Below are 25,942 nucleotides of genomic sequence, written 5' to 3'. Positions count from 1 at the left end.
AATTACCAACTCTTATGATCTGGTTGATTATCTCACAGTGCACAGATAGTAAGTTATTATTAATAGGCTGATATTACTCATAAGTAAATACCACTGAGTTGTCTTAAAATTCCAATTTCATCACTCATTTAATGGAATTTAGATGCATTTAGTTTTAAAACACATTTAATAAAATGAAAAACATATACTTAGCAGTGGCTTATATTCATAATTTACATTCATGATGGTTTTACCATGGGCAGATAAATGCTTTCTATAGAATTCTGAAGCTATTTGTAAAATTTTTTAAAGGGTAGACATCAGAAGTTTTAATCTTTGCAATAACAAAAAAAAGTGGCCTTATTCTTTCTAGGTACAGGTCTCAGAACCATTGAACAAAATCATTATATACTACTGAGTTGTACATGGCCTTCCTATCATGTTACTCATCGACGTCTTCATCATTGGTCTTCAGTTAAACACTGAGCTTCAACTCCTAATTCCTTTGGGCTAAGATTGGATTTTAAATGCTACTGTGGCTCCATTTAATAGCTAAAGATGAACATCAGAGAAAATCACATATAAATATGTGGGCTCATGTATTACTCAGATGCTAGCTTTCTTCCCTAGAGGGTAGCAATCACTGCTGCTGGAGATAAGCAGAATTCCCAAATAAGCCCTTCATTTTCAGGGTTCAGCAAAAACGCAGCTGTACACAGGTTTGAGAGAATTAATAGTGTGCTACATGGCAAAGAAGTTTATAGTAACTGCCAATGTCTGCAGTGCTTAGTCAGGACACAGATGCTGGGGCAATTTGTGGGCAGCATGTCATGTGTTCTTTGCTTGTTTTTAAACCTTTATCATTTTTAAAAATCCAACAAATTTAAACTACCGTCTTTAGAGAGGAATAAACCAGACACATAATTCTGTTCTACTACAGCAACGAGTGTTACCTGTTAGAGGCAAAACTGGTTTTCTCTTTATTTGTTTCTCTTGTGGAATTTAATACTTTTTTTGCCTTTATGTTTCCTCATGAAAATACCTTTTCAATTCCAGAACCTAAGAAGCCACCTGTATTTGATCAGCACCTTACTCCAGTAACAGTGAGTGAAGGAGAATATGTGCAGCTCAGCTGCCATGTCCAGGGATCTGAGCCAATTAGGATCCAGTGGTTGAAGGCTGGCAGGGAAATAAAGCCTTCAGACAGATGCAGCTTCAGCTTTGCTAGTGGGACAGCTGTACTGGAACTCAGAGATGTGGCTAAAGCAGATTCGGGAGATTATGTGTGTAAAGCTTCAAATGTGGCTGGAAGTGACACTACCAAATCAAAAGTGACCATTAAAGGTACAGACACCTCAAAAGTATTATGCAGTTCAAGCCAGCCACCACTCATGTTTATTTGCTTATTACAATTTCACTAGAAATGGAATCAGATTTTTAGAAATATCAGTTGTTGCTCATCTGCAATTTGTAGGCTCCTTATTATAATTGAAATATTAGATAATTTAACAGAAATAATGTCAATACAAAGTGTCTGAAATTATTACAAGTTTACCACTCTTCTTGAACCTCTTTTCACCATATCCAGTAAGATTTAATTAATGCAGTTCCAAAAATGATGCTATAATAATGTGATAGAAAGTAGACTGGTGTGATACACCTGGAAAAAATAAAACCAGGTCTAAAAATATTGACACTACTAACATGATTACAGTTCAACCTTTGATAGCTATCATTAGCATAAATGTCTGAGAAGCTGCTTTACCTTCTGTAACCCACCGTTACATAGGAAGAGAATTCGGCAGTACTTACTTATCACACTGCCAACCTCCTAAGGCTTATTTTTAAAAGGGGGATATTAATTACAATTTTGAGGTGATTGTAGTAACAAAACATGTAAACGTTTTTTCAGACAAACCAGCTGTGGCCCCAGCAGCCAAGAAAGCTGCAGTAGATGGAAGACTCTTTTTTGTATCAGAACCTCAGAGTATCAGAGTCGTAGAAAGTAAGTGTACTTCATGAGAAGTACATCTTCATCTATCTGGTACCTTTTACTTATGATTTAATTTTGGAAGAACTGATTTTAGAAAATTAAATTTTTATTCACTTGTCTTCATTATTCCTTAGAAACCACTGCAACCTTCATTGCAAAAGTTGGAGGTGACCCAATCCCAAATGTTAAATGGACGAAAGGGAAGTGGAGACAGCTAAACCAAGGAGGCCGTGTTTTCATCTACCAAAAAGGCGATGAAGCAAAACTGGAGATTAGAGACACCACAAAAACCGATTCTGGGTTATACCGATGCGTGGCATTTAACAAACATGGTGAAATTGAAAGTAATGTTAACTTACAGGTGGATGAAAGGAAGAAACAAGAGAAAATTGAAGGCGATCTTAGAGCAATGCTGAAAAAGTGAGTTCAATAAAAACCACAAATTGTACAGTCAACCCTTGGTGTAAGCGGGTTCTGCATCCACAGTCAACCAGCCCCAGTGGAAAGTATTAAAGAACAAAAATTTTAAAAATACAAATAAACAATACAGCATAACAACCATTTACACAGCACTTACATTGTATTAGATATTAGAAGTAACCTAGAGATGAGGTATACAGGAGGATATGCATAGGTTTCATGCAAATACTATGCCATTTTACATCAGGGACTTCAGCATCTGGCCACAGGCCTCTTGAAGCCAATCTCCTGTGCATTCAGAGGGATGACTGTAATGTCCCATTCACAAAAGGAATCTCTCAAAAGGCATGGGCCATCCATGTCATGATTCAGATTGTTAAAAAACATAGGCATATAGATATTTTAACAGAAGCAGATAAGCAAAAACATCTGGGTGTTCTTGTTTCATTAGAATCAATTTCTGAATATAAGAGAAAGTTTTAAGAATAAGGTGAATGTCTATTAAGATTTTTAAACAAGAAGAAATGGCCTAAAGAAATCCTAGTATTGTCTGTGCCTAGGTATGAAATTTTTGTTTCTATATATAATTTATTATGTTATGAATGGTTCTCTAAAACAACTGTTTTAAACATTTTCTGTAATTATCATCCATTTCAACATGGTTTATTTTTCAACATAATTATTGAATTAAATCCACACTCAATTCCCACAGATCTTTTCCATGAGATGTATTCTATTCTATTATTAAAGTTTTCCATTGCTATTATTCTTTTTTCTGATATTATAATTCATTAACTAGGCTCTTTGGTTATGAAGTTTACAGAAATACTTCTATTATTCTTTCCTTTCTTAAAATTTTTGATTCAATGTCTATATTTTATAACAATGGTCCTAATCCATCTGATTTTAATCCACTCCATCTCCAAACCCACATTTTAAAATTATTTCACAGCTAACATGGTAAAATCAATATTTATTGAATAAAGAACAAGAAAACCTTAATGAAGTACATAATCTTTGAATGATGATAGACAATTAAAAATAAATAGAAGACAGGTGATTTATCCTTACTTTTTAAATTTTATTTAGGACTCCAATCTTAAAGAAAGCTGGGGAAGAAGAGGAAATTGATATCATGGAACTTCTCAAAAATGTTGATCCTAAAGAATATGAAAAATATGCCCGCATGTATGGAATCACTGACTTCCGAGGTCTTCTTCAAGCATTTGAACTGCTCAAGCAAAGCCAAGAAGAAGAGACACATAGACTGGTATGCTCCTTCATATATAGCATCATCCTAAAAAAGTCACATTTAAAACATCTCACACATTCCCTTTGAATTACCAGAATCCTATAGTTATATGACATCATTTAATATGACCTAACCAGCATCCAGAATGGAAGTTGAATATAGTCATGCATCCTCTAAATCAAATTTTGTTTCATATGTAATACCTATCATTTTTGTTCTTCTCAGGAAATTGAAGAAATAGAGAGGTCAGAGAAGGACGAAAAGGAATTTGAGGAACTTGTATCATTTATTCAGCAAAGGCTGTCACAGACAGAGGTAAAAAGAATTATGCTGATAATAAAATGAACACGTTATGATTGAGTATTATTATAAGGGAAGGAGTAACAAATGTGTTTTAATTCTTTATTCTCCTAGCCTGTCACTCTGATCAAGGACATCGAAAATCAGACAGTTTTGAAAGATAATGATGCTGTCTTTGAAATTGACATTAAAATTAATTATCCAGAAATCAAGCTTTCATGGTACAAAGGAACTCAAAAACTGGAACCCAGTGATAAATTTGAAATAAGCATCGATGGTGACCGACATACACTCAGAGTCAAAAACTGTCAACTTAAAGACCAGGGCAATTATCGATTGGTTTGTGGCCCACACATCGCTAGCGCTAAACTGACTGTAATTGGTAAGTTAGAAAAGGCTTATGAAATACTTGTGAGATTTAAATGACTGTTGAGCACATCTGCGTGTGCTATTGAACAAAATGTGTGTTGTGTCGCATGAACAGAGCCTGCGTGGGAACGGCATCTTCAGGATGTGACTCTGAAAGAAGGCCAGACTTGCACCATGACATGCCGGTTTTCTGTACCAAATGTAAAATCTGAATGGTTCAGAAATGGCAGAATCCTTAAACCCCAAGGTAGACATAAAACAGAAGTGGAACACAAAGTCCACAAATTGACCATTGCAGATGTTCGAGCAGAAGACCAGGGTCAGTACACCTGCAAATATGAAGACCTTGAAACTTCAGCAGAACTCAGAATCGAAGGTGCGTGAAACACTGTGGAGTCCTTGTGGTACAGCATACGTCAATGGCAAATGTTGTGCAGGACCCCTGCAGCCCTGCCTTTAGATACACACCAAAGTGGTCACGTGTTCTTATTTCCCAACACACGTTCTCATGGTATTCACTCACATCTCAAAGTTCATACAGAAGCACACGGGAAATATTCAAATGAGTGTCAATTCTTTTGCGTCATTCTTGTAGATTTTAATCTAGTCTAAGACATAATTTTTAACAGTAATTTCTGTCTAAAGTCTAAATTTCATGATTCTCATATCTAGGATTGTAGAAAGAAATCTAGGAAAGGACAAGATCTCATAGCTGTAAATCTGGAGGATCTTGGTTAGGAATTGATTTTGTTTATAGGACATAGTCTGACTTTCTCTGTACAAAATTATGTAGATAAAATTAACATGTCATGTGCAATTAGCAATTATTTTTCAAAAAATATTTATTTCATTTTCAGATCATGTTTTAACCTTCTGAATCTCTGAAATTAAGTGAAATCTCAGAATTTAGGAGCAACAACATTCATTTCCTAATTGATTGTATGCATTTTCCAAAGACACCCTCAAACTGTATTGAGAAAAATTTTGGTTATAATAGCATCTGCTTTCAGCTATTGGTGCCCATTTGTATTTGCTGAAATACAAATATATGACATTCAATTTACATAAGCATGTCAACTTTTCTGGCTTACCTTACAAGGAATATCAGTGACTGGTTGTATTTTAAATGGTTTTCAAAGTAAAGGTCCAGCTGCAAGTACTAATTATTTTTTAAATAATTGATATTTTTAATATAATTATTTAGTAAATAGAGCTCACCATAGTACTGTGATTTCTAAGATTTTATGGTACTGTTGTACGTATAAGACCCTCCCCTCCATCCTCTTCTAGAAAACACTCCTGCCATCCACACAGATCCTTTATTTGTGCCCCTATGTACTTAGCAGATTTCTGAACTCTAAAATATTTTTGTGAAATTTAGAAGTGCAGATTTCCTATTGAGTTTGAAATTATTTTACAAGAAAAGTTATACATGTTAGATAAACAATTCTAGATCCTGAATAGCAGAAATTATTTTACTGAGGCAAGAAAGAATTTCACAGAGAAATAAGTTATAGAGTACAATTAAGTTTGTGTACCCTAACACTTTTAAAATTTAATTTGACTTTGGGTCGTAAGCTCTCTTTAATATGTCCTTTATATAAATATTTTAAGGACTCACAATAATTTCTTTACACTTTGCTACATTTGTCCGGCAGGAATACACTTAAGAATTGGGATACTTTTTTGTTAGTGATGCAAAGAAGAGTGCATTTCTTCTCATTTTGGATTTTTGAATTTTTCTTGCTATTTTATAACTGGGCACAAAGATAGAGATTTTAAGTATCTGAGGCAAAAGCAAGTAAAAGAAATTCCTCTCTGTATAACCTAGCTTTGAACTCTCTTTGTACTTAAACAGCTGAACCAATTCAGTTTACAAAGCGTATACAGAACATTGTGGTGAGTGAGCATCAGTCTGCCACCTTCGAGTGTGAAGTGTCCTTTGATGACGCCATTGTAACATGGTACAAAGGACCAACAGAACTGACAGAGAGCCAGAAGTACAACTTTAGGAATGACGGTCGCTGCCATTATATGACCATCCACAACGTGACCCCAGACGATGAAGGTGATTTCATTGACAGTTTTCCAGTGAATGTATAATTGAAGGCTCATCTGTTTTCTGTATTTCTACCCTGTATGCGCTCATGCTCTAATTCTATCTAGAATGCTTTTTTAGAAAAGACAAGTGTAAACAAACACACACATATATGGAAGTAAAGAAGTGTTATTTGCAACATATCAGAAAACAAAAGTTGGATGATTTTTCTCCCTAGGTGTCTACTCGGTCATCGCTCGGCTGGAGCCAAGAGGTGAAGCAAGAAGCACGGCAGAGTTGTACCTAACGACGAAAGGTGAGGGAGCGCCATCTGAAAGCCACCCTGCTATCTTTGAAACACGTAGACTACCTATACCATTCTCAACACAAAAATATCATTTTTTTAATTATTTTGCAGAAATCAAACTTGAGCTGAAGCCTCCTGGTAAGTTGTTTTGTAAAAATCAATCCTTGCTTACAATAAATTCAGCATAATTTTGTAAATCACAGAAGCCAAACTAAAACGTATAAGATATCTTTCTCTTTTGGATAAAATATTTTTCAATAAAAGTGTTATTCAGTAAAATTACTTTCAGTCAAATAATAAAATGTTAAACTTTGTGAGTATGGCAAATCAGAGATAATAAGGTCTCACTCAGCTGATGCTAGAATCATGCCAAATAGAATGGCCACAGAATGAAACAAATTTTGACAGTAAACAAAACTTACCTATGTGGCTGCATACAAAAGAATACTAATATTATTTTGTCTGTCTATTAGATTCTTCCATTAGATATGCCTGACACATCTTAGGGTCTAATAAATAGCTTGTTCTCAGTCTCTCTATGCTTATCATTACATGTCCCTTTCCAGATATTCCTGACTCCAGAGTCCCAATCCCAACCATGCCTATTAGAGCAGTACCACCAGAAGGTAAGACCCAGAACCTCAGCATCTGAGCTTGGAGCAGCAATATTCTAGCACTACGAATCCGTACAAAACTTTATACCAACACCCAAACTGCAGCAGAGTCAGAACAAACCCTCCCATGTTGTATTCTTCAGTGAGCAATTAGAAATTAAAGTAAAAAAAAAAAGTAGTTCCAGTAATAAATAGATGCTACTTTTATTTGTTCTGATTGATGAATTGGTACTGTAATACCTTTGAAGTACTGAAAGAAATGCATGAGACTATTCATTATATTTTACGCAAAATAGGAAACTAAAACATGTTACTAACGGCATTTATTTTCTTCAGAAATCCCTCCTGTGGTTGCTCCTCCTATCCCCCTTTTGCTACCAACACCCGAAGAAAAGAAACCACCAGCAAAACGTATTGAAGGTATTATACCTCATCTACCTAGACGTCGAAATAAGAATTTCACTCTGCTGACCCGAAAAATGTTGCTTAATACAACACATTGGCCCTCTAGTGGTCAAGAGGTGGAATTGCCTTTCAAAATGTAAATTATTTTCTCAAAGTATTAGCTAACCAAATGTGTAAGTCATGTGCTTAAAACTCTGAAAATCATCAAACAAAATACTATGTTGCTATTAAAATATTTTATCTTAATGGAATTACTGAAACATTAATGTAGAATTAATTTTATGTTTCGTATTTTCTTAACTACTACGAATAACAAAAAGAATAATGGAACCAATTTCTAGTGCAGCTTATGGAAATAAACCATAGTAGTTTACAGTTAAATTGCAGATTATAGCTTGTGGTTCTTCTCAATTTGTAGTATTAACTACTCTTTAAATTTTACTATTTTGTTACAAAAAATATGATTTAGAATACTTACGAAATATTTGACTTCTTTTGTACCTAAGGCATGATCTCACCAATAAAGAAATCTTAAGCGTTCCAAGGAATTGCTCCTCTCAAATATTCAGCAGAGAAATTGTACTATTTGTGTCCCAAAGATTCTCAATGAAATTAGACAACAGATTTCCTGGGACCTTCTGGAGTTATAGGGAGTTCAGAAATGCTGTCAGAATTCTCCCAGCATGATCAGAAAAAATTCTGTGTGTCAAAATCACACTTTTCTATAGCTAAGTCACTACTACTACAGTAGATTCAAGGGGTGGACATGGTAGGCCCTTAACACCCACTACAATTGGCATTTTAAAAGTTTGACCCATTTTTCAAGCCAGTCTTAGAGGAAATTCAGTTAGAAACTTCCAATTTTGTGACTAATGCAACCTCATTAACAAAGAGAAGCATTTTCATGATTCATACCAACATAAACATTTTATCGAGCTGTGAGAACAGGGAGAGACAAGAATCAGCAATCATAAATTGGATTTCCATTTCTATTTCTGTTGTCAAAAATAATAACTTATGTTAATGAATGATTTGTTCTTTGACTGGTAGTATCAACATGGCTAAGTTTGAGAACTCACTGTGAAACTTGAGAAGTTAAATAATGTTTTAAAAATTAAAAGAGAGTGTTCTTTATTCATGAATACAAGAGGCCATAATCAAGTATGATAAGGAAATGTGGTTAAGGTATAACAGCAGCACAACAAAGGACTTTAAACCCACTTGTTACTCTTCCTCCTAACATATTTGTGTTCGTCCCTAAGTGAAACAAGGATGAAAATGTGTACTTTTCGATTTATGATATCACTTAGATTCACACTCCATGTTCTGAAAACTTTAACTCTCAGCAGACACAAAATCAGTGAAGATGTAAGATCACAGCACATTTTCTATATCCCTCCAAAACAATGTTTTTGCATCTAGTCCTAGATCTTTCCAAGACAAATATCTTGTAGTAATGTATAGAAGCTCGCTACTATCAACATTCGGAAAAATAAAATATTTCAATAAAATGCCTAGTTTCCTGAAAGCATTTTAGTTACTTACACCAGAAATCTTTTTATTTTTATTTTTTTAGTTACCAAAAAGGCTGTGAAGAAAGATGCCAGAAAAGTTGTTGCAAAGCCCAAAGAAGAGGTGACACCACGTGAAGGTATTATAATTAATGAAAAAGCAATCTTAATACTTTTTTCTTGGCTAAAACTTTTAAATCCTAAATAGTGGAGGGTGAAGGAAGGGTAAGAGTTTGCAATCAAAAAATGGTACCTCTCCCTTCACTCACTTGCACCTTCTTTGACTCAGTCCTCACTCTCTCTTTCTCAACTTCCTTTTTTCTCCCTTTTCTCTTTCCTGTCCTCCTGAGCCCCTGGGAACCAATGACAACACCAGTGTATTCTGGTTTTTCCTGGATGATAATTTAAAGAAGGTCTTGCCCGGAAGTCCAACAGTTATTCTCTTTTTTTCTTTTTTATTTTATTGTAAATTGACGATTTATTATTGTGTATATATTTACGGGGTACAAAGTGATGTTATGATCTGTGAATACAATATGGAATAATTAAATCAAGCCAATTAACATATCCATTACCTCAAATACTTAACATTTTTGTGGTAAGAATATTTGAAATTTACTCTTCAGCGAATCTGAAATGTACAATACACTATTATTAACTATATTCACCACTCTGTACAACAGATCTCAAGAAAAGCTATATTTCTCCTGTCTAGCTAAGATTTCGTACCCTTTGACCAACATTTCCCCATTCCCTCAAATCCCCAGCCTCTGTAACCATCATTCTACACTTTATGAGTTCAACTTTTTTAGTTCCACATCTAAGTGAGAACTTATAGTCTTTGTCTTTCTGTGCCTGGCTTATTTCACTTAGCATAATCTCCAATTCTATCCATGTTGTCACAAATGACAAAATTCCCTTTTTTTTTATAAGGCTGAATAGTATTCCATTGTGTATGTATGTACCACCTTTTCCTTATCTATTCATCCATTGACAGACACTTAGGGTGTTTCCATGACTTGGTCTTTGTGAATAATGCTGCAATGAACATGGAAGTGCCCAACAGCTGGTCTTAATAAAGTCACATCAATAGAAGAGCAAGGGTTGGTGCTAATTTTAAGAGGTTGCTGCAACCTACCTCAGTGTCCTTCCTGATTTAGGTGATCTAAATATCAATATTTGAAGAAAAAATACTTTATGAAGGAGGATCAATTCAAATCACTTTAACTTTCAATATATCCTGGAAGATTTTTAGGAAAACAGTTGGATAACTAAATTTAAGCAAATAGTTTTAACCCATTTGACTAAGATTAGAGTACAACAACCTCCATAAAGAAGGAAAATATGGAAGCACAAGGCATCATTCATCATTCAGACTTTTCTGAGTGGTCATTTGTGAAACATCATGGAATAAGAGGACACTCAAAAAGCATGGATATTTCGTGAACTTTATAGTTAATAATTGAAAATGTCTAATGCATTATTTTTAGCATTGGACATATTAAATATTCTCTTCATGCTTAATGTTAACTTATTATAAATCAATCTAAACTAGAATCAAACTTTGGCCTTTTGCATGTTTCTTTTTGTTAATATGGCATTGCATAGCATTTCTAATGAGCTAGATTTGGAAATTATAAAAGCATTATTATGATTCCTGGAAAGGCTGGTGTATTTGTAGCAGTCATAGCTCCTACTAACAACTAACAATGATGTGCAGGATTAGTAAACATTAATAGTAATGTAATCTAAAAATAAACACACATTTTTATGTTTTTAAACTCCCAGAGCTTGTCAAGAAGCCTCCACCTCCTACTACCTTAATTCCAGCAAAAGGTAAATAAAGAGAAATTATTTTTATTCTGTTTATTCCTGAGATTTGCACTTCTGCTGACTATTCTTATTTTAAATATTAGGCTTCCAACTTACTGCAAAGTTGTGGAGTCTCCTCTGCTGTGTTAAATTTAGCATTAGAAATGATGGCTATTTCATATTGCCCCTTTCCCAGGAAAAGAAACCTAAGCAGATGTTTATGCTGCCTCTGTGCAATGGTCTCAGAGAAAGAAGCAGTGACGGCTAAAAAGGAGGGGCCATTCCTTATTTTTTTAATTGTAGTTAACACAAATGTTAAGAGTCATATAAATAATGAGAGCCCTTAAGAACTTTTAAAATCTGTTATCTAAAAGTACCTAATTAACTTGGTTACATAATTTTAAATGTTGTTTTTATTAAACTGACTAAGGGATCCTATGCAATAGTCAAAAATGTAGGTTTAAAATTAGAAGTATGTTTGAAATCATAATCAGAACTTTTTTTAAAGGTTAACAGTTTAAGTATTAAATATAAATTCCATAAACTTATCAAATGTTAAAACTATTCCATTGGAAGAAACTAGGGGTTCTGCAAACTGGAGCTCTCATGGAATAATGGAAGGTGTATCCATTTGATAATATTTATTGAATCCATTTTTTCACACTGGAAAAATCCTCAAATCAACAGTAGAATGTATCTTGATACTCTACTGTGTTCCATAGTCAAAAATTTAAATGGAACCAATACAAAAAAAAGGATTCTCAATAAAATAGATCTGAAATACTGATGTTGTTTAACTAGGTAGATTTTTGTTCAGTGAAGCAGTTGGATGGATAGAATTAATATGCTAATAGTCTCTTTATCTATTTTAGCTCCTGAAATCATTGATGTATCCTCTAAAGCTGAAGAAGTAAAAATAATGACTATAACCAGAAAGCAAGAGGTTCAGAAAGAAAAAGAAGCTGTGTATGAGAAAAAGCAAGCAGTCCACAAGGAAAAGAGAGTCTTCATTGAATCTTTCGAAGAACCTTATGACGAACTGGAGGTAGAACCATACACAGAGCCATTTGAACAACCTTATTATGAAGAACCAGATGAAGACTATGAAGAGACCAAGGTAGAAGCTAAAAGGGAAGTTCATGAGGAATGGGAAGAAGATTTTGAAGAAGAGCAAGAATACTATGAAAGGGAAGAAGGCTATGACGAAGGGGAGGAAGAGTGGGAAGAGGCTTACCAAGAAAGGGAAGTAATTCAAGTTCAAAAGGAGGTCTATGAAGGTATGTATAAACTGAATGATTTGTTTCCCTCTTTTCTTCATTTTTGCTCAGTTCATTAAATTGTCAATGCTATGAACCTGATTTGCAGTTTATGTGAAATAGATAAAATGATCTTAGGTTTTTTTAAGGTTAGAAATCTTTTAAAAGTTATTTTCTTCAGAGTTACTTTCATGCTTTGACATTACAAGCTAAATCATTTAGTCTTATTACTAACACTAAATTCCAAGTGCTAATTTCTAATGCAGAAGTTCAAGTTTTACTTTTACTGCCTTGTTGCATCCCTGTTTGATCCTGCTTCAAAACCTAGCACTAAGAATTGTGTTGGTAATAACGATCCCAGAATTACATATTATCCTTACTTTATCTCATTTGGAATTAACACAACCTAAGATAACTTATTTAACCATCCCTTCTTATTCCTGTGTTTTTATTAAAGAATCACATGAGAGAAAAGTTCCAGCCAAAGTACCTGCACCACCACCTCCTAAAGGTAAGTAATTGGAAATATTTAAATAGACTAGAGCATCGACATCATTATCATGGCTTGTTTGGCAGCAATGTATAAATCAGCAGTTCAATCCAATAGGCACAACTTCTTCTCTAAGCTTTATTGTCTGATTTTTTTCCTTAAAATTTCTATCTAATTCATTTAATTTAAAAAATCAAAAGATGATAAAAATTGTAATGGTAAATTTAAATATAGCCAAAATATGTTAAGTACAGAAACTTGTACCCGAAGTTCAAAGTTGTGCGTAAAGGTCAAAGCACCAAACTCGTCTCTCTCTTTAAAAAATGATACATATATCTGCATATATACATATAGGTGTGTATAAACACAGAGCAAGAGAGACAGAGAGAGAGATTTTTAATAGGAATTCTAAAAGTACTGCAATTTCTTTAAAATGCTTGCAGTTATAAAGAAGCCAGTAATTGAAAAAATTGAAAAGACTTCTCGAAGAATGGAGGAAGAAAAAGTTCAAGTCACCAAAGGTATTATCATTTCAAACGTTCCTAGCACCCATGTACACAAGTAATGTGTTTACTGATCTATACTCAACGTTAGTTCTTTATATAAGCAAATACTTTTAAATTTTGTGCAAAGCAACATTCTTCAAAATACAAATATATTTGTACATATTTTTAAAGTACCTGAAGTTTCAAAGAAGATTGTTCCACAAAAACCTTCCCGGACTCCAGTACAGGAAGAAGTTATTGAAGTGAAAGGTATACATCTTTGTTTTTCAGCTACAAGTTCAAATTTTTTTTATTTATGTGTATGGACATGTGTACATATGTTGCTAAGTAACTCACAAATCTGAAACGACCAAAAAAAAAACACATTTTTACATAATACAAGTCTTACGTTGAGTTGCACATATGTTCAATTTAAATAATAACATTATCTACTTTATTTCTAGTTCTGCTTAAAAATTACATTTTTTATTATAAGGAAGGTTTGTGTTTAATCAGTAGTTTGCTAACTTTACTATGCAATGCATTCCATTGCATATAATATTCCCTGTCCTCTTATTTATAGAAATAGACCCTAACAGATTTGGAAAAACACAACATTGTGTGTGAAGAAGTTGTGTCTATTTGATTCTCATTTAAGAATGTTTGATGAAGGCTGCATGCATTGTTTGTCCCTATAGATCAAAAGATGATTTGTTTTCTTGTCAATACTGAATTTGTTCTCAAGCTACCATATTAACCCACTCATTCTGTGTCTAAATACTTGAGTATAAAATCCATGTGTTTGATCTGATGTCTTGTACTAAAAAAAGAAATACTAATGTGAAATACTCTCTTTAAAGTACCAGCTGTGCATACAAAGAAGATGGTTATTTCAGAAGAAAAGATGTTCTTTGCTTCTCACACAGAGGAGGAGGTGTCAGTCACAGGTATAAGGCAAACTAGAATGTGGGGCTCAAATGGAAGGGTTTTAGGCAGATTTTTATCCCTCTTGTTTAATTTGTGATCATGCAGACATTTCTGTCTCTTTGTAAATTCTCTGTCATCTTTTCATTTCATGTTTGTCTCTGTTTTCATTTTATTTTAATGTTCTTTGTAAATTACAATTACCACCCACAACATGGCATATCTGTAATTACAATGTACATTTTTAAGTCCCCGAGGTACAAAAGGAAACTGTTACTGAAGAGAAAATTCACGTTGCTGTTTCCAAAAGGGTTGAACCACCACCTAAAGGTATTAGTAATTCATTCTAAGTTTAAACTAGTCTTTTAATAAAAGTACAAATTCCATAGTAAACATTTATGTTAGTATTAAATAACAGATTTAGTCACAGTCTGCATACCTATAGCCACTATGTGCAAAGGATGTGATGGGGGATGGGAAGAACCATGAGGAAGGCACAGGGGAGAAAAGTGAAAATTATTGGAGGCTCCATTCCCAGATTCAGAGAGTTTGCAATCTCATAACCTGTTATTTGGAAATACAGTGTCCTGGAGCTAGTTCATACCAGCTCACCAGAGCCTATGGTTACATTTTCAGGAATTTTGTTAGCCAGTAATTTAACACCACCATTATTAAAAATTAGATTATGTAAAGTTACAGTCCAAAAAAGTATATTTTTAAATGTTAATAAATACTCAAAACTTATTACCTCCTATTTTACGGCATTTTTTTCTTATCTGTGTTTCTGAGATTGTTTCTATCTTTGTGTCTGTGTGGTGGAAATACCATATAATGTACTACTGCAAGTCTCTTTCCAACTCAAGGACAATGACATCACCTTTATAGCCAGGGTGGGAGGGAGTGTTTACACCACCTTGGAAATCGGAAATCTGCAAGCACTATAGATCAAGCCTCCACCCCCTCCATCCCAGCCAAATTATTAAACATTTAAGACACAAAAAAATCGAATGCAATTGTGTTTATGAAACTGCTTTATAAAAGTAAAGGTTACAAAAAAAAAAAACCTAACTTCATAGTTATTGATGTTCGTAAAAAGCTGGTTTCTGAGGAACCGACATAGGCACCTCGGAGGGAGGGTTGCTCCTACCTGTTCCTGACAAAGTGGAGGCTTCTGCAGTTAAAGGTGACAGCAGTCACATTTTCTAATTAGCCATTCAGCCATCTTCATTTACCCTCATTTCTAAAGCATAACTTTCTTGCATTCAATTGGTGTAAAAAAGGAATCTCTATTTTTTTAATTCTAAGTCTTACAACAACATATGCCTTGTCAAATGCACACTTTCTCAAAAACGGTACATTTCTTTTAAAGTCCCTGAGCTACCTAAGAAACCAGTTCCAGAAGAAGCGGTCCCTGTTCCCATTCCTAAAAAAGTGGAGCCCCCAGCACCGAAAGGTAGAATAATATTTGTGAAAAAAAATAATTATTAGCATCCATCTTGTATCTTTTTCTATGAGATCTGTGTATTAACAAAATAGCATCTGTAAACCATCTATAATATATTTAATTCCGTGTATATTGATTTCATTTATTTGTGGTAATGTGTTATACAAGTGTTGGTAACATTTCTAGACTCCAGATCATGCTAACTGGGTCTTTGTCTGCTTGTGTAATGTATGTAATGTCTATATGGTGTTGAGGTATTTAGCATTCATTTCTATCACAAACAGGCATATTTAAATTACTTCCTAATTCTCACACTCTTAGTGAAGATTTATGCTTTAATGTAATCTTAAATGTCCCAGAAGGAGACTAGAATATTTCACATTATTTCAACAATTGTATCTTTAAAGTTCCTGAGGTTCCCAAGAAACCCGTGCCAGAGGAGAAAAAGCCAGTTCCTGTGCCTAAGAAGGAACCTGCTGCTCCCCCGAAAGGTACACCCGAGCCCATGATGGGGAGACTCTTTGCTCCAAGTGCCAGCCTTTTGCTTTCTGCGATCTTCATATGTACTATGCTGCCTTCGTCTTTGTGTCTTGTACATTCTCCTTCTGTTTTTAGTGTTTGTCCACTTCCGTGCCGTGCTCTTGACGTACTTTATTTATTATACTGAATATTCCTAAGACATCACCAAAAAGTGTTGTTAAAGGAAGTAACTATGTCAAACTGCTATCTTACATGTTTAATATCTTCCCTCTCAGAGAAAGAGGAAATGTTTGTGAAATTTGTTTTCTACATATTTCTAGTAAAAAACTTCCATCCTTCATAAATGCAACTTTTTCTTAATAAAAGCAGTTTCATGCATTATGAAGAGGTGCAGGCAATGACAACTGTAGAGTGTCTGGCAGAACTAGTTGTTAATTACATAAAGACGTACATAGTACCACACTTCTTAAAAGTCGATAGTGGTGAGTCTTCAATAGTGGGGAACATATAGATTTTTTGAAGTTTACTTTCACCATTTTCTTGAGCCCTTAACTGAGCTTCAGTATTTGCCGTAAATGTTTCAGTTATCTCATTAGCTAGTCAAAGTACCTTCCATAGAGGTACGTTTGAATGAAAATGTACTGCTGTGGTATATCACAAACCCCTTGCTTTGGTTCGTTTGGGATTTTTTGGTGATAAAAGGCACTATCTTATTGAAGCACTGAAACTACAATTGCGCACATCTGTTCAGCTATAGAAAGACTCAGCAACAATTCAACAACATCCAATTTAGGAGAAACCAGACCAAACTAAAACAGTACATTTTGAATAGTGTTCCCTTGGCCTGACTTTGCAATGTTTCTATTTTCTTCCTGAATCAAATATGCTTCTCTCTCTCTCAAACTCTTGGCTCTTTCAAAATTCTTTTGATTATCTAACCATTAAATACAAAGATCATATTAGTAAAACCAATATTAATACTAAAGCTATGTGAGACAGATCGTCTTAGATGAATTAAACCCATTGTTATTATGTACTATATTTCCCAATACAAAGCATAAAGAAGGTTTTCTATATACTATCTGAACATTCTTGACTGTTTGTGTAATCACTAATTCGTTTTCAGCAAAGTCATATATGTCTTTTAAAGGAGACACAGAAGCATCTCTCATTTACTCATAAAAACAAATACACATAGTATAATAGCATGTATATATATAAATACTGCATGTATATATAGCATAACATATACATATATAAATGAACAGCTATATAATTACACCAAAATATTACAAATGCACGTGCAGAGGTGCAGGGATTCACAAAAGCTACCAATATTGTATTTAAAATGAGAAAAATTATTGCCAATAATGCATGTTGTTAAAATTCATCTTCCAATTAAAAAGTCAACATTATCCATTCTTAGAATAGATAAATCAAATACACTGTAAACATTTTTTAAGTTGAAAACCCTGTTGAAAACTCTAGAGCCCCTTAGAAAAAAAGCACAAATACACATACCCACAGAATTCTGCACACAAAGCTCTGTAAAGAGCTTGTAAAGCTCATGGGTGGAGAGGCCTACTCTAGAGTAAGTGTTTCCTGAGTTTTGAATTCACTACAGGCACACCCACCAAAAATGAGAGGAGAAATGTGGGGAAGAGAAGTAAGTTATATATCTATTCAACTATTCTAAGACTCTAAGACTTCTTAGTCTTAGTCTAAAATAGTCTTACATAAACTAAAGCCATTGTTATTATTTACTCCATTTCTCAATACAGAGCACAAAGAGGTTTTCTATATACTGTATCCACATTCTTGATTGTTTGTGTAATCACTAATTCGTTTTTAGCAAAGTCATATCAATATATAAAGGATGAATTCTGTGCACAACTTTCTATTATGTAACTCATTTTTGCCTAAATGTCTCTAAAACATTATTTGTGATATTTGTCACATTATGATCCTTGGAATATTATAGTTAGCTTAATTTTCTGGATAATTTTGCTGATGCATAAATAATCTATAACAACATTAATGTACTACGTAAAGATTTGTGCATGTGCCCATGTTCTTTCATAAAAGTGATATATGTCTGAACCAATATTGTGTTTCAAAAACTTTAAGTCCCAGAGGTGCCAAAGAAACCTGTCCCTGAAGAAAAGATTCCTGTTCCTGTTGCAAAGAAAAAGGAAGCTCCCCCAGCTAAAGGTACAGTGGCTTTCAAAGTAAAGAAGCCGTATCTTTTGTCTTTGATGCAAAATATTTTGTGTTTAATTATCTGTTCATTGAGTTACTTTAATTCTAAATGGATGTTTTGTGGTGAGAATTGAACAAAAGTGTCTGTCCCCCTGTCTGCTTTCTTAAAAAAGTAGCTGTGCATAGCTACTTTAGAAAATACAAAGTCAATTCTAAAAATGTCTTTTCAAGTTCCTGAAGTACAGAAGAGAGTTGTGACAGAAGAAAAAATAACCATTGTAACTCAAAGAGAGGAATCTCCACCACCAGCAGGTACTTAATTCCATCTCCATGAAATAACCTCGTCTTTCCTTCAAGCTTCTTTAATTGTATGTCTTCTTTAATTGCCACTTCTATGTTGCTCATTTATTTGGACTTTTTGACAAATTTTAAAATTCAATACTATCCTTTAAGTGCCAGAAATACCAAAGAAGAAAGTTCCTGAAGAAAGAAAACCTGTTCCTCGGAAAGAGGAAGAAGTTCCACCACCAAAAGGTATTGTTTCTCCATCTTCCCAAGAACTGTCATTATGTTCCAGTGAGTTTGTTAGTTTTGTGATATGAGTGCTTTGTGGGTGTATTTCTTTGTTTTGCACTGGGCTTCACTGAGAGCACATTAAATTTCTAAAAGTGCTTAATGTCTCTAAAGTGCCAGCTCTGCCTAAGAAGCCTGTCCCAGAGGAGAAAGTTGCAGTGCCAGTTCCTGTCGCTAAGAAAGCTCCTCCTCGCCGAGGTAGGATTTGCCTCAATCCTCTGACCAAAAAAAAAAATCTTCGAGTGTGTTAAATTCTTGCTTTTTCCATCTGGTCTGTGCTTGTACTGATCTGTTGTCTTACTTGCAGTGAAACTTTTTTGTTTATGTCCTTGTGATATGTAACTTGTTTTCCCATTTTGCTAGTCAAAGTGGTGTACATGCAACTCTTCCCCAAATTCTAGGAAGTGAGAATTGTTGAAATTCTTGATTTTAAACTTCAATTTCAATGCTTCCTTAAAGCTGAAGTCTCTAAGAAAACTGTTGTAGAAGAAAAAAGATTTGTTGCTGAAGAAAAACTATCCTTCGCAGTTCCTCAAAGAGTGGAAGTCACGCGGCACGAAGGTATATAATTGGAAGTCAGGGGATAAATGAGTTTGTGTTTCCTCAAAGTCTCTTCTTCTTCCACATGTGATTGCTTACCTTAGAACGTGTCCTCATCAGTTATTTCTCCTTATGTTGGTATTAGAATGTGTCTACCTTTTGTAGCCTTCTGGAACTGAGTCTTCTGTGTCTATGTTGGTCTTGAATCATTCGAAGGAAGTGGATGAGTTCCGAAAATGTTGTAATTTTGAAAGTGGCCACACTTGGACATAACTCGAGTATCAGTCTCAGTCTTGGGCCGTACTTGCCCTCATCTTAAATTAGCTTCCTCCTTCTTATGGTGAGGAAGAACCATGAAGCTATGTCCTAAGCAAATAGAGGAACAGTTATCCATCTGTAGTGACCACATGGCTGTATATACATTTGTATCTCAGCAGGCTGAATTTAAATGAAACCTTATCTTTTAAAGTATCTGCAGAGGAGGAATGGAGTTATTCAGAAGAGGAGGAAGGTGTGTCCATTTCAGTTTATAGAGAAGAAGAAAGAGAGGAGGAGGAAGAAGCGGAGGTTACAGAATATGAAGGTAAACAATGCAGAGATGATCTGGGGTTTTGATGAGGTGTTTTCTTTCACAAACTGTTTACAGACCAATGAAAAGGGACACAAAAAGTGACACAAATTCAGTGGACATCTACCAGTCTCATTAAATGAATATTTTGATCAAAACACAAGATTCGGGAGGATTATACTAGATTCAAGAAATCCAGTGTATTTCTTTTGCATCCCTTCTTACTTGCCTGTATAGAATAAAAGAGGCTTCATATTTATATATAATTAATCAGGGCAGGTATCTCCATATACATATATCCTTTCATTAAACAGGATTTGGCTTCAGCATGGGGGACTGGCATAAGCTTTACCTTAGTAGTCTAATGCCTAATTGGTGTTTCTCAAACATTGCTTGTACCACAATCCACAGACAAAAAGATATTTTATATTATAATCCTACACACATGTGCAAACCAGAAAACTTTAATTTTTTTATTTTAGTCATTTAAAAAATACAAGCTATAATCCATTAAGTCAATTGCAGAAGTCACTATAATGTCTTGACTCACAGTTTTAAAATGAACAAGAAAATATATTACTTCACTACATTCCAGGAGTCAATGCCATATTTGTGAGTCTAAAGCACTGAACACATAAGGCTTTCCTGTATTTTACATATGGAGAAAACAATTGTGTGATATATGTGATCAGACTGACTTGTTACTCAGACCTTTTCATACCTATAATGCTAACTATCTATAGTTTCTTAAGGACAGAACCAACAAACTATTCCATTGGGATATCTTTTCAATGAATTAAGGCGAGTTTCCAGCTAAAATCCAGCATTCTGGCTAAAGCATATGGACAAAAGAACTTTCCTAAGAAAGTTCCTAAGGTCTGCTTTTAAAGAGAAATCAATAAGCTCCTTAACCAAACTCTCTTCCCAGTGAGAAGATGAGTAGAATTGAAGTACATTTAGATGCCCTAAGTATCTGTTTTTATCTGTCTAATAAAAGATGGCACACTATGCCCCTTTTTTCACTTGGAACAAAAGCCCATGTAAAAATCCAAGGTGCGTAATCTTAATGGAATGCCTTGGAATAGGCCAAGATGGGACATGACTCCCAGGAGGAAATCCATTAGTTCTGTTGTGCTTCCTGGAAGAGGCCATGATGGTGGACAGAAGTCAGGAAGCTGGTAGATTTGAAGAGGACTCCATCTTTTCTAAAAGTGTTTGTAAAACCAAACATAGTCTGATTTCAACTTTTGACATTATAAACTTCCTTTAGTACTCCAGACTCTAGTTAAAAGGAGAAACACTGATTATTTTTAGGTTCTCATTAAGCCCCAAAGATGGGTGGCTTGTTAGGTTTACTTTCAGTGTAAGGAGCAGATATGTTTTTAACCAGACACTTCTATTCTTTATTTAACTTTGACCAGGCATGGTGCCTCATGCCTATAATCCTGGTGCTTTGGGAGACCGAGGAGGGAGGATTGCTTGAGCATAGGAGTTCAAGACCAGCCTGCGCAACACAGCAAGACCCCATTCTACAAAAATTTTAAAAAACAGCTAGGCACAGTGGCATGAGCCTGTAATCCCAGCTACTCAGGAGGCTGAGGCAGGACGATCATTTGAGTCCAGGAGTTTGAGGTTACAGTAAGCTGTGATTACACCACTGCACTTCAGCCTGGGCAACAAAGCAAGACCCTGTCTTAAAAAAGAAAAAAAATTAAAACTGTATACACTTAGGCTCAAAAATCACGTGAAGCCTCCCACCTCTTCAACCATACCTGCCCCACAAAACTGGCAGGGAAAACAACATGAAATATTATCTTGCAATTCACTTAAATCCTCAAGTATATATTTCTGCCCTGTGGCCTTCAAATCTAGAGTGCTCTGTTATTTGTGAAACTCATCTTCAAATTCCTGTGTTCTCGTTAACTCGGCTATTATAATCGCTTTTTGTCTTGTGCTTGTCCTGTTCTTGCTGTGGATATAAGCATTATTATCTATATGACACATGTGAAAATTAAGTTAATGAAACATAGTTCCCATTTCCCATACTCTTCATTAACACATATGCTTTGATTAAAATGCTCTTTGAGCATTTGAAATAGGAACACGCAGGGATTTGGCAAGGGTTAAACTTTTGCTATTTTAATTACTCTTTGAAGTGACAAATTAAAGCTAAAATTAAACATGAAAAACACTGTAATTTATCTTCTTTAAAATTGCTGTCTTTAAAGTGATGGAAGAGCCTGAGGAATATGTTGTGGAAGAAAAGCTGCACATTATTTCTAAGAGAGTGGAAGCAGAGCCAGCTGAAGGTATACTGACTCTTTAATTAGTTTTATCCCTATGTTAGCTTGTCTCCTTCTTTATATTTTCTTTTAGCTAATTTGTCATCCATATTGCATATATTGATAAATATCATGTCTAATAAAAAGATCCCTTACACTTTTATCGAAAAGAAATCTGGACATTTCTACAAGTATATTTTATAATCTTTTCAAGTGACAGAGAGGCAGGAGAAGAAAATTGTACTGAAACCAAAAATTCCTGCTAAAATAGAGGAGCCTCCACCAGCTAAAGGTATGATTTCTTTCGAAGAAATGCAACACTATTTATTTTCATGTATATAATAATACCTTCATATTTGCATAACTGTCTTATGCATAACAATTTGCATAATTGTCTACGTTTTGTCAGCACACATGTATGAACGTATTTACTGAGTATAGTCATTAATGTTTGTACATACGTGCAATCTTTTCAAAAAGTGAATTCTAAGCCCGAAAACTATATCACTTCATATGTAAGGCAAACTCATATTCTTAAATCTAATCTTTCTAAAGTTCCTGAAGCACCTAAGAAAATTGTGCCAGAAAAGAAAGTTCCTGCTCCAGTTCCTAAAAAGGAAAAGGTGCCCCCACCTAAAGGTACATTGGATTTTATTTTATTCTTCGAGACTGTCTTTTTTTAATCTTAAATTGATACATTCTTCAGATTTTTTAAACATTAACAAGAAAATAAGTGTGCCTATGTTTAGTGTTTTCCATATCGTATGTTTGACGGTATTGCCTGGTATCTTTTAAGTGCCGGAAGAGCCAAAGAAACCAGTTCCAGAAAAAAAGGTTCCTCCAAAAGTCATTAAGATGGAAGAACCTCCTCCAGCCAAAGGTAAACAAACCTCCCCAGCAGAAATACTAGGAACTTGTCTTTCTTTCTCTCTGCTGCTGTCCTTCGGGTCAAACCGTTTATATGTTGGTGGGTGACAATGGTGTCTTTGGGTGGAGTATTACTTGTGATGTTTATTTGTGTGTGCCTTGTAAATTCCTCTATTCTAAAATCACAGTACTTTCTGGCTAGTATATTTTTTACGTCCACTTTAATATAACTCCCTATTCCTAAAATTATCTTTTAAGTGACTGAGAGGCACATGCAAATTACCCAGGAAGAAAAAGTTCTTGTTGCTGTAACTAAAAAAGAGGCGCCTCCAAGAGCAAGAGCTACATCCGCCCTTCCAATATGCACAACATTGTACTTGCCCTACTCTCTTTACCAAATACACTGGGTATGGGTGCTAGTTTTTGTTGTTGTTGTTGTTGTTGTTGTAACAGTTGTTGTTTTATGTTTGAAATAATGAAAATGTCAAGTTTTTTGTTTGGGCTACTACTATATGGCTACCTTTTTGTGGTTTGAAAGAGGGAAACAATACTTTAAAGTGAAATCTCTCTTTAAAGTGCCGGAGGAACCGAAAAGAGCTGTCCCAGAAGAAAAAGTTCCGAAACTCAAACCTAAAAGAGAGGAGGAACCGCCAGCTAAAGGTATACTGACTCTTTAAAAAAAAAAAATTCAAAATAAGCATCCAGGCACTAAAACTAATCTAGTGGAATAGGTGTCATTCGGGGGGGAAAAAAAAAAAAAAAGACATATTATAAAGTAAGCAATATAAGTTTGTTAATGCATATCACTTCAAAACTAAAATTTTTGATAACAGAAAGTACTTTTTACTTCAAAAAAACTGAGGCTTCTTCTAAACGTATGTGAATAATTTTCCTTCATCTGTATTTGTCTTCTAATGTCTTTGTCCATATACGAAACTCATCTGCCTAGATGCTTGTTTTATGTAGCAATCTCTGATGAAATTTTTAATTTTTTCAATTCTGAATTTTCTACATTGTACCACCAGAACTAAGGAAAATGTCTTAGAATTAAGGTGAAGAAACTATTTGTGTAACACAGGTTTCTGTCTAATGCTTCTACTTAGTTTAATAGTCATTATTTACACTGTCTAGTTGTCTTTTTAAACTTTTATAAATAATACCTGATTTTGCTAAAATTATTCAATGCCTTTGACATACTAAGTAGCCTTTTTTTGAAAAAAAAAGGTATTCATATGTATATTAGAGCAAGTTTATTTCCAAGTCTATTGATTTTCTTGCCTTTTAAATGAAAGTTTAATCAGGCACTGTTATGGTTGTCTTTGTCCTCGGATTATTTGAACGAAATTTCTCTTCACACACACATTTTCAGAATCTTGCAATTCACTTTTAATAATTACTCTTTTAAAGTGACTGAATTCAGAAAAAGAGTGGTTAAAGAAGAAGTATCAGTTGAAGCTCCAAAAAGAGAACCTCAACTCACCAAAGGTATATTGAACTTTGATTAAGTAATGTGAAGCATGAAACTATCTGGCTCTTTGCCTTCTCGTTCCCAATCTGACTCCTTTGCTTTATTAGCTTATTGTTGACTAAGGGCAGGATATACAACATTTGAAATCACAATTACTAAGTATACTCTATGATACCTTGACTGGCCAAAAAAAACAGTCAGAGTCTCCCATAATCAGTGCATGAAACAAACACAAAAGAATAAAATCAAAGCACATTGTGACTATCAGTCATCCCTGAAAGTGCTTTAAAGTAAAGTGCTGCCTGTTGTTAATATTGTTTCAGAACTAATTATAATGGAAGAGGAAGAAAGGTCTTATACCCGAGAAGAAGCTGTTTCAGTACAACGAGAAGAAGAATATGAGGAATATGAAGAATATGATTATAAAGAATTTGAGGAGTATGAACCAACAGAAGAATATGACCAATATGAAGAATATGAGGAACAGGAGTATGAACGATATGAAGAGCATGAAGAATACATCACAGGTATGAGCAAAACTGCAAACTCAAAACCACACTAAATATGTGCATACTCGAACAAGATAAAACAAGATAAATCAGAACAAGATAAAAATTTGGATGCCCAAAGAAATTTGGAAAGAACTTTGTTTCATTTGGCAAATGTGGAATTTTCTTCTTTGATAACTTCTAGAAAAGTAAAACTCTATAAATCTTAAGGTTATTGTTAGACTTTTATTCCGCGAATAATCTATTACCCTCCTCATTTTGGTTCATATGCAGAATAGCAAATGTCACTAAGTTTCTTTTTCAAAAAGGTTACAAGTTTATCTTCAAGTGCCCATGATCGTTCTAGGACATGGTTAAAAATTTCTGAACATCCTTTATTCTAAAGCTTGCTATTGTGGAGTACGATAGGCTATTGAGAAAATATATTTACCCACAGGGTTCCCATTATCAACACTTGACAATGACTACTTCAAAAGTAAAGACAGACATGTAAGCTAACACAAGCTGTTGTGTTTTACCTAATGAAGGTCAAATTTGTAGGCATATATTTTGGGCTTCAACGAGTTTATTTCACTCAAAGAATAAATTTCTATTGGAATTTTGAAATGAATCAATATTATTTCACTTATTCAGTCTCTGATGTTTCATAGCCCAACTTTGAGAACATTCTACATAGTCTTATGGATAGCTTTAAGGAACCCATATTATAGGGGAATTTTGGCCAGGAATTTATCTACCTGAAGTGAAATGAGAATTTTAACATGTAAGAATTACCTAATTAAAGAAAATAGCAAGAAGGAAAGGGCAATATGAGCTTGTTCTGCTTGGACCTCTGATTCTTGCCTACCTCAATAGGC

The 25,942-nt window shown here is 34.4% G+C and overlaps 1 protein-coding gene across 1 annotated transcript in view; it reads left to right on the top strand.

The window, feature by feature from the left end:
* TTN (titin) overlaps positions 1–25,942 on the top strand; it is a 273,017-nt gene that overhangs the window by 98,744 nt on the left and 148,331 nt on the right. Inside the window, exons 98-133 of the mRNA XM_011944051.1 lie at positions 1,036–1,323; positions 1,892–1,984; positions 2,107–2,392; positions 3,482–3,662; positions 3,870–3,959; positions 4,059–4,326; positions 4,429–4,689; positions 6,172–6,381; positions 6,590–6,667; positions 6,770–6,796; positions 7,225–7,284; positions 7,609–7,692; positions 9,254–9,328; positions 10,977–11,024; positions 11,873–12,277; positions 12,714–12,767; positions 13,190–13,267; positions 13,424–13,501; positions 14,092–14,178; positions 14,405–14,485; positions 15,525–15,608; positions 16,007–16,090; positions 18,207–18,290; positions 18,510–18,590; positions 18,732–18,812; positions 18,966–19,049; positions 19,311–19,412; positions 19,861–19,974; positions 22,188–22,268; positions 22,456–22,533; positions 22,797–22,880; positions 23,038–23,121; positions 23,367–23,448; positions 23,683–23,768; positions 24,516–24,593; positions 24,900–25,103. Of these exons, the coding sequence (XP_011799441.1) occupies positions 1,036–1,323; positions 1,892–1,984; positions 2,107–2,392; positions 3,482–3,662; positions 3,870–3,959; positions 4,059–4,326; positions 4,429–4,689; positions 6,172–6,381; positions 6,590–6,667; positions 6,770–6,796; positions 7,225–7,284; positions 7,609–7,692; positions 9,254–9,328; positions 10,977–11,024; positions 11,873–12,277; positions 12,714–12,767; positions 13,190–13,267; positions 13,424–13,501; positions 14,092–14,178; positions 14,405–14,485; positions 15,525–15,608; positions 16,007–16,090; positions 18,207–18,290; positions 18,510–18,590; positions 18,732–18,812; positions 18,966–19,049; positions 19,311–19,412; positions 19,861–19,974; positions 22,188–22,268; positions 22,456–22,533; positions 22,797–22,880; positions 23,038–23,121; positions 23,367–23,448; positions 23,683–23,768; positions 24,516–24,593; positions 24,900–25,103 (4,323 nt within the window). The remainder of the gene's footprint in view (positions 1–1,035; positions 1,324–1,891; positions 1,985–2,106; positions 2,393–3,481; positions 3,663–3,869; positions 3,960–4,058; positions 4,327–4,428; positions 4,690–6,171; positions 6,382–6,589; positions 6,668–6,769; positions 6,797–7,224; positions 7,285–7,608; positions 7,693–9,253; positions 9,329–10,976; positions 11,025–11,872; positions 12,278–12,713; positions 12,768–13,189; positions 13,268–13,423; positions 13,502–14,091; positions 14,179–14,404; positions 14,486–15,524; positions 15,609–16,006; positions 16,091–18,206; positions 18,291–18,509; positions 18,591–18,731; positions 18,813–18,965; positions 19,050–19,310; positions 19,413–19,860; positions 19,975–22,187; positions 22,269–22,455; positions 22,534–22,796; positions 22,881–23,037; positions 23,122–23,366; positions 23,449–23,682; positions 23,769–24,515; positions 24,594–24,899; positions 25,104–25,942) is intronic.

Source organism: Colobus angolensis, unplaced genomic scaffold, assembly GCF_000951035.1.
Source record: "Colobus angolensis palliatus isolate OR3802 unplaced genomic scaffold, Cang.pa_1.0 Scaffold224, whole genome shotgun sequence".
In the NCBI taxonomy this organism is placed as follows: domain Eukaryota; kingdom Metazoa; phylum Chordata; class Mammalia; order Primates; family Cercopithecidae; genus Colobus; species Colobus angolensis.
Note: the sequence above shows the minus strand (reverse complement) of the source record. Positions and strands in the feature narration are given on the sequence as shown.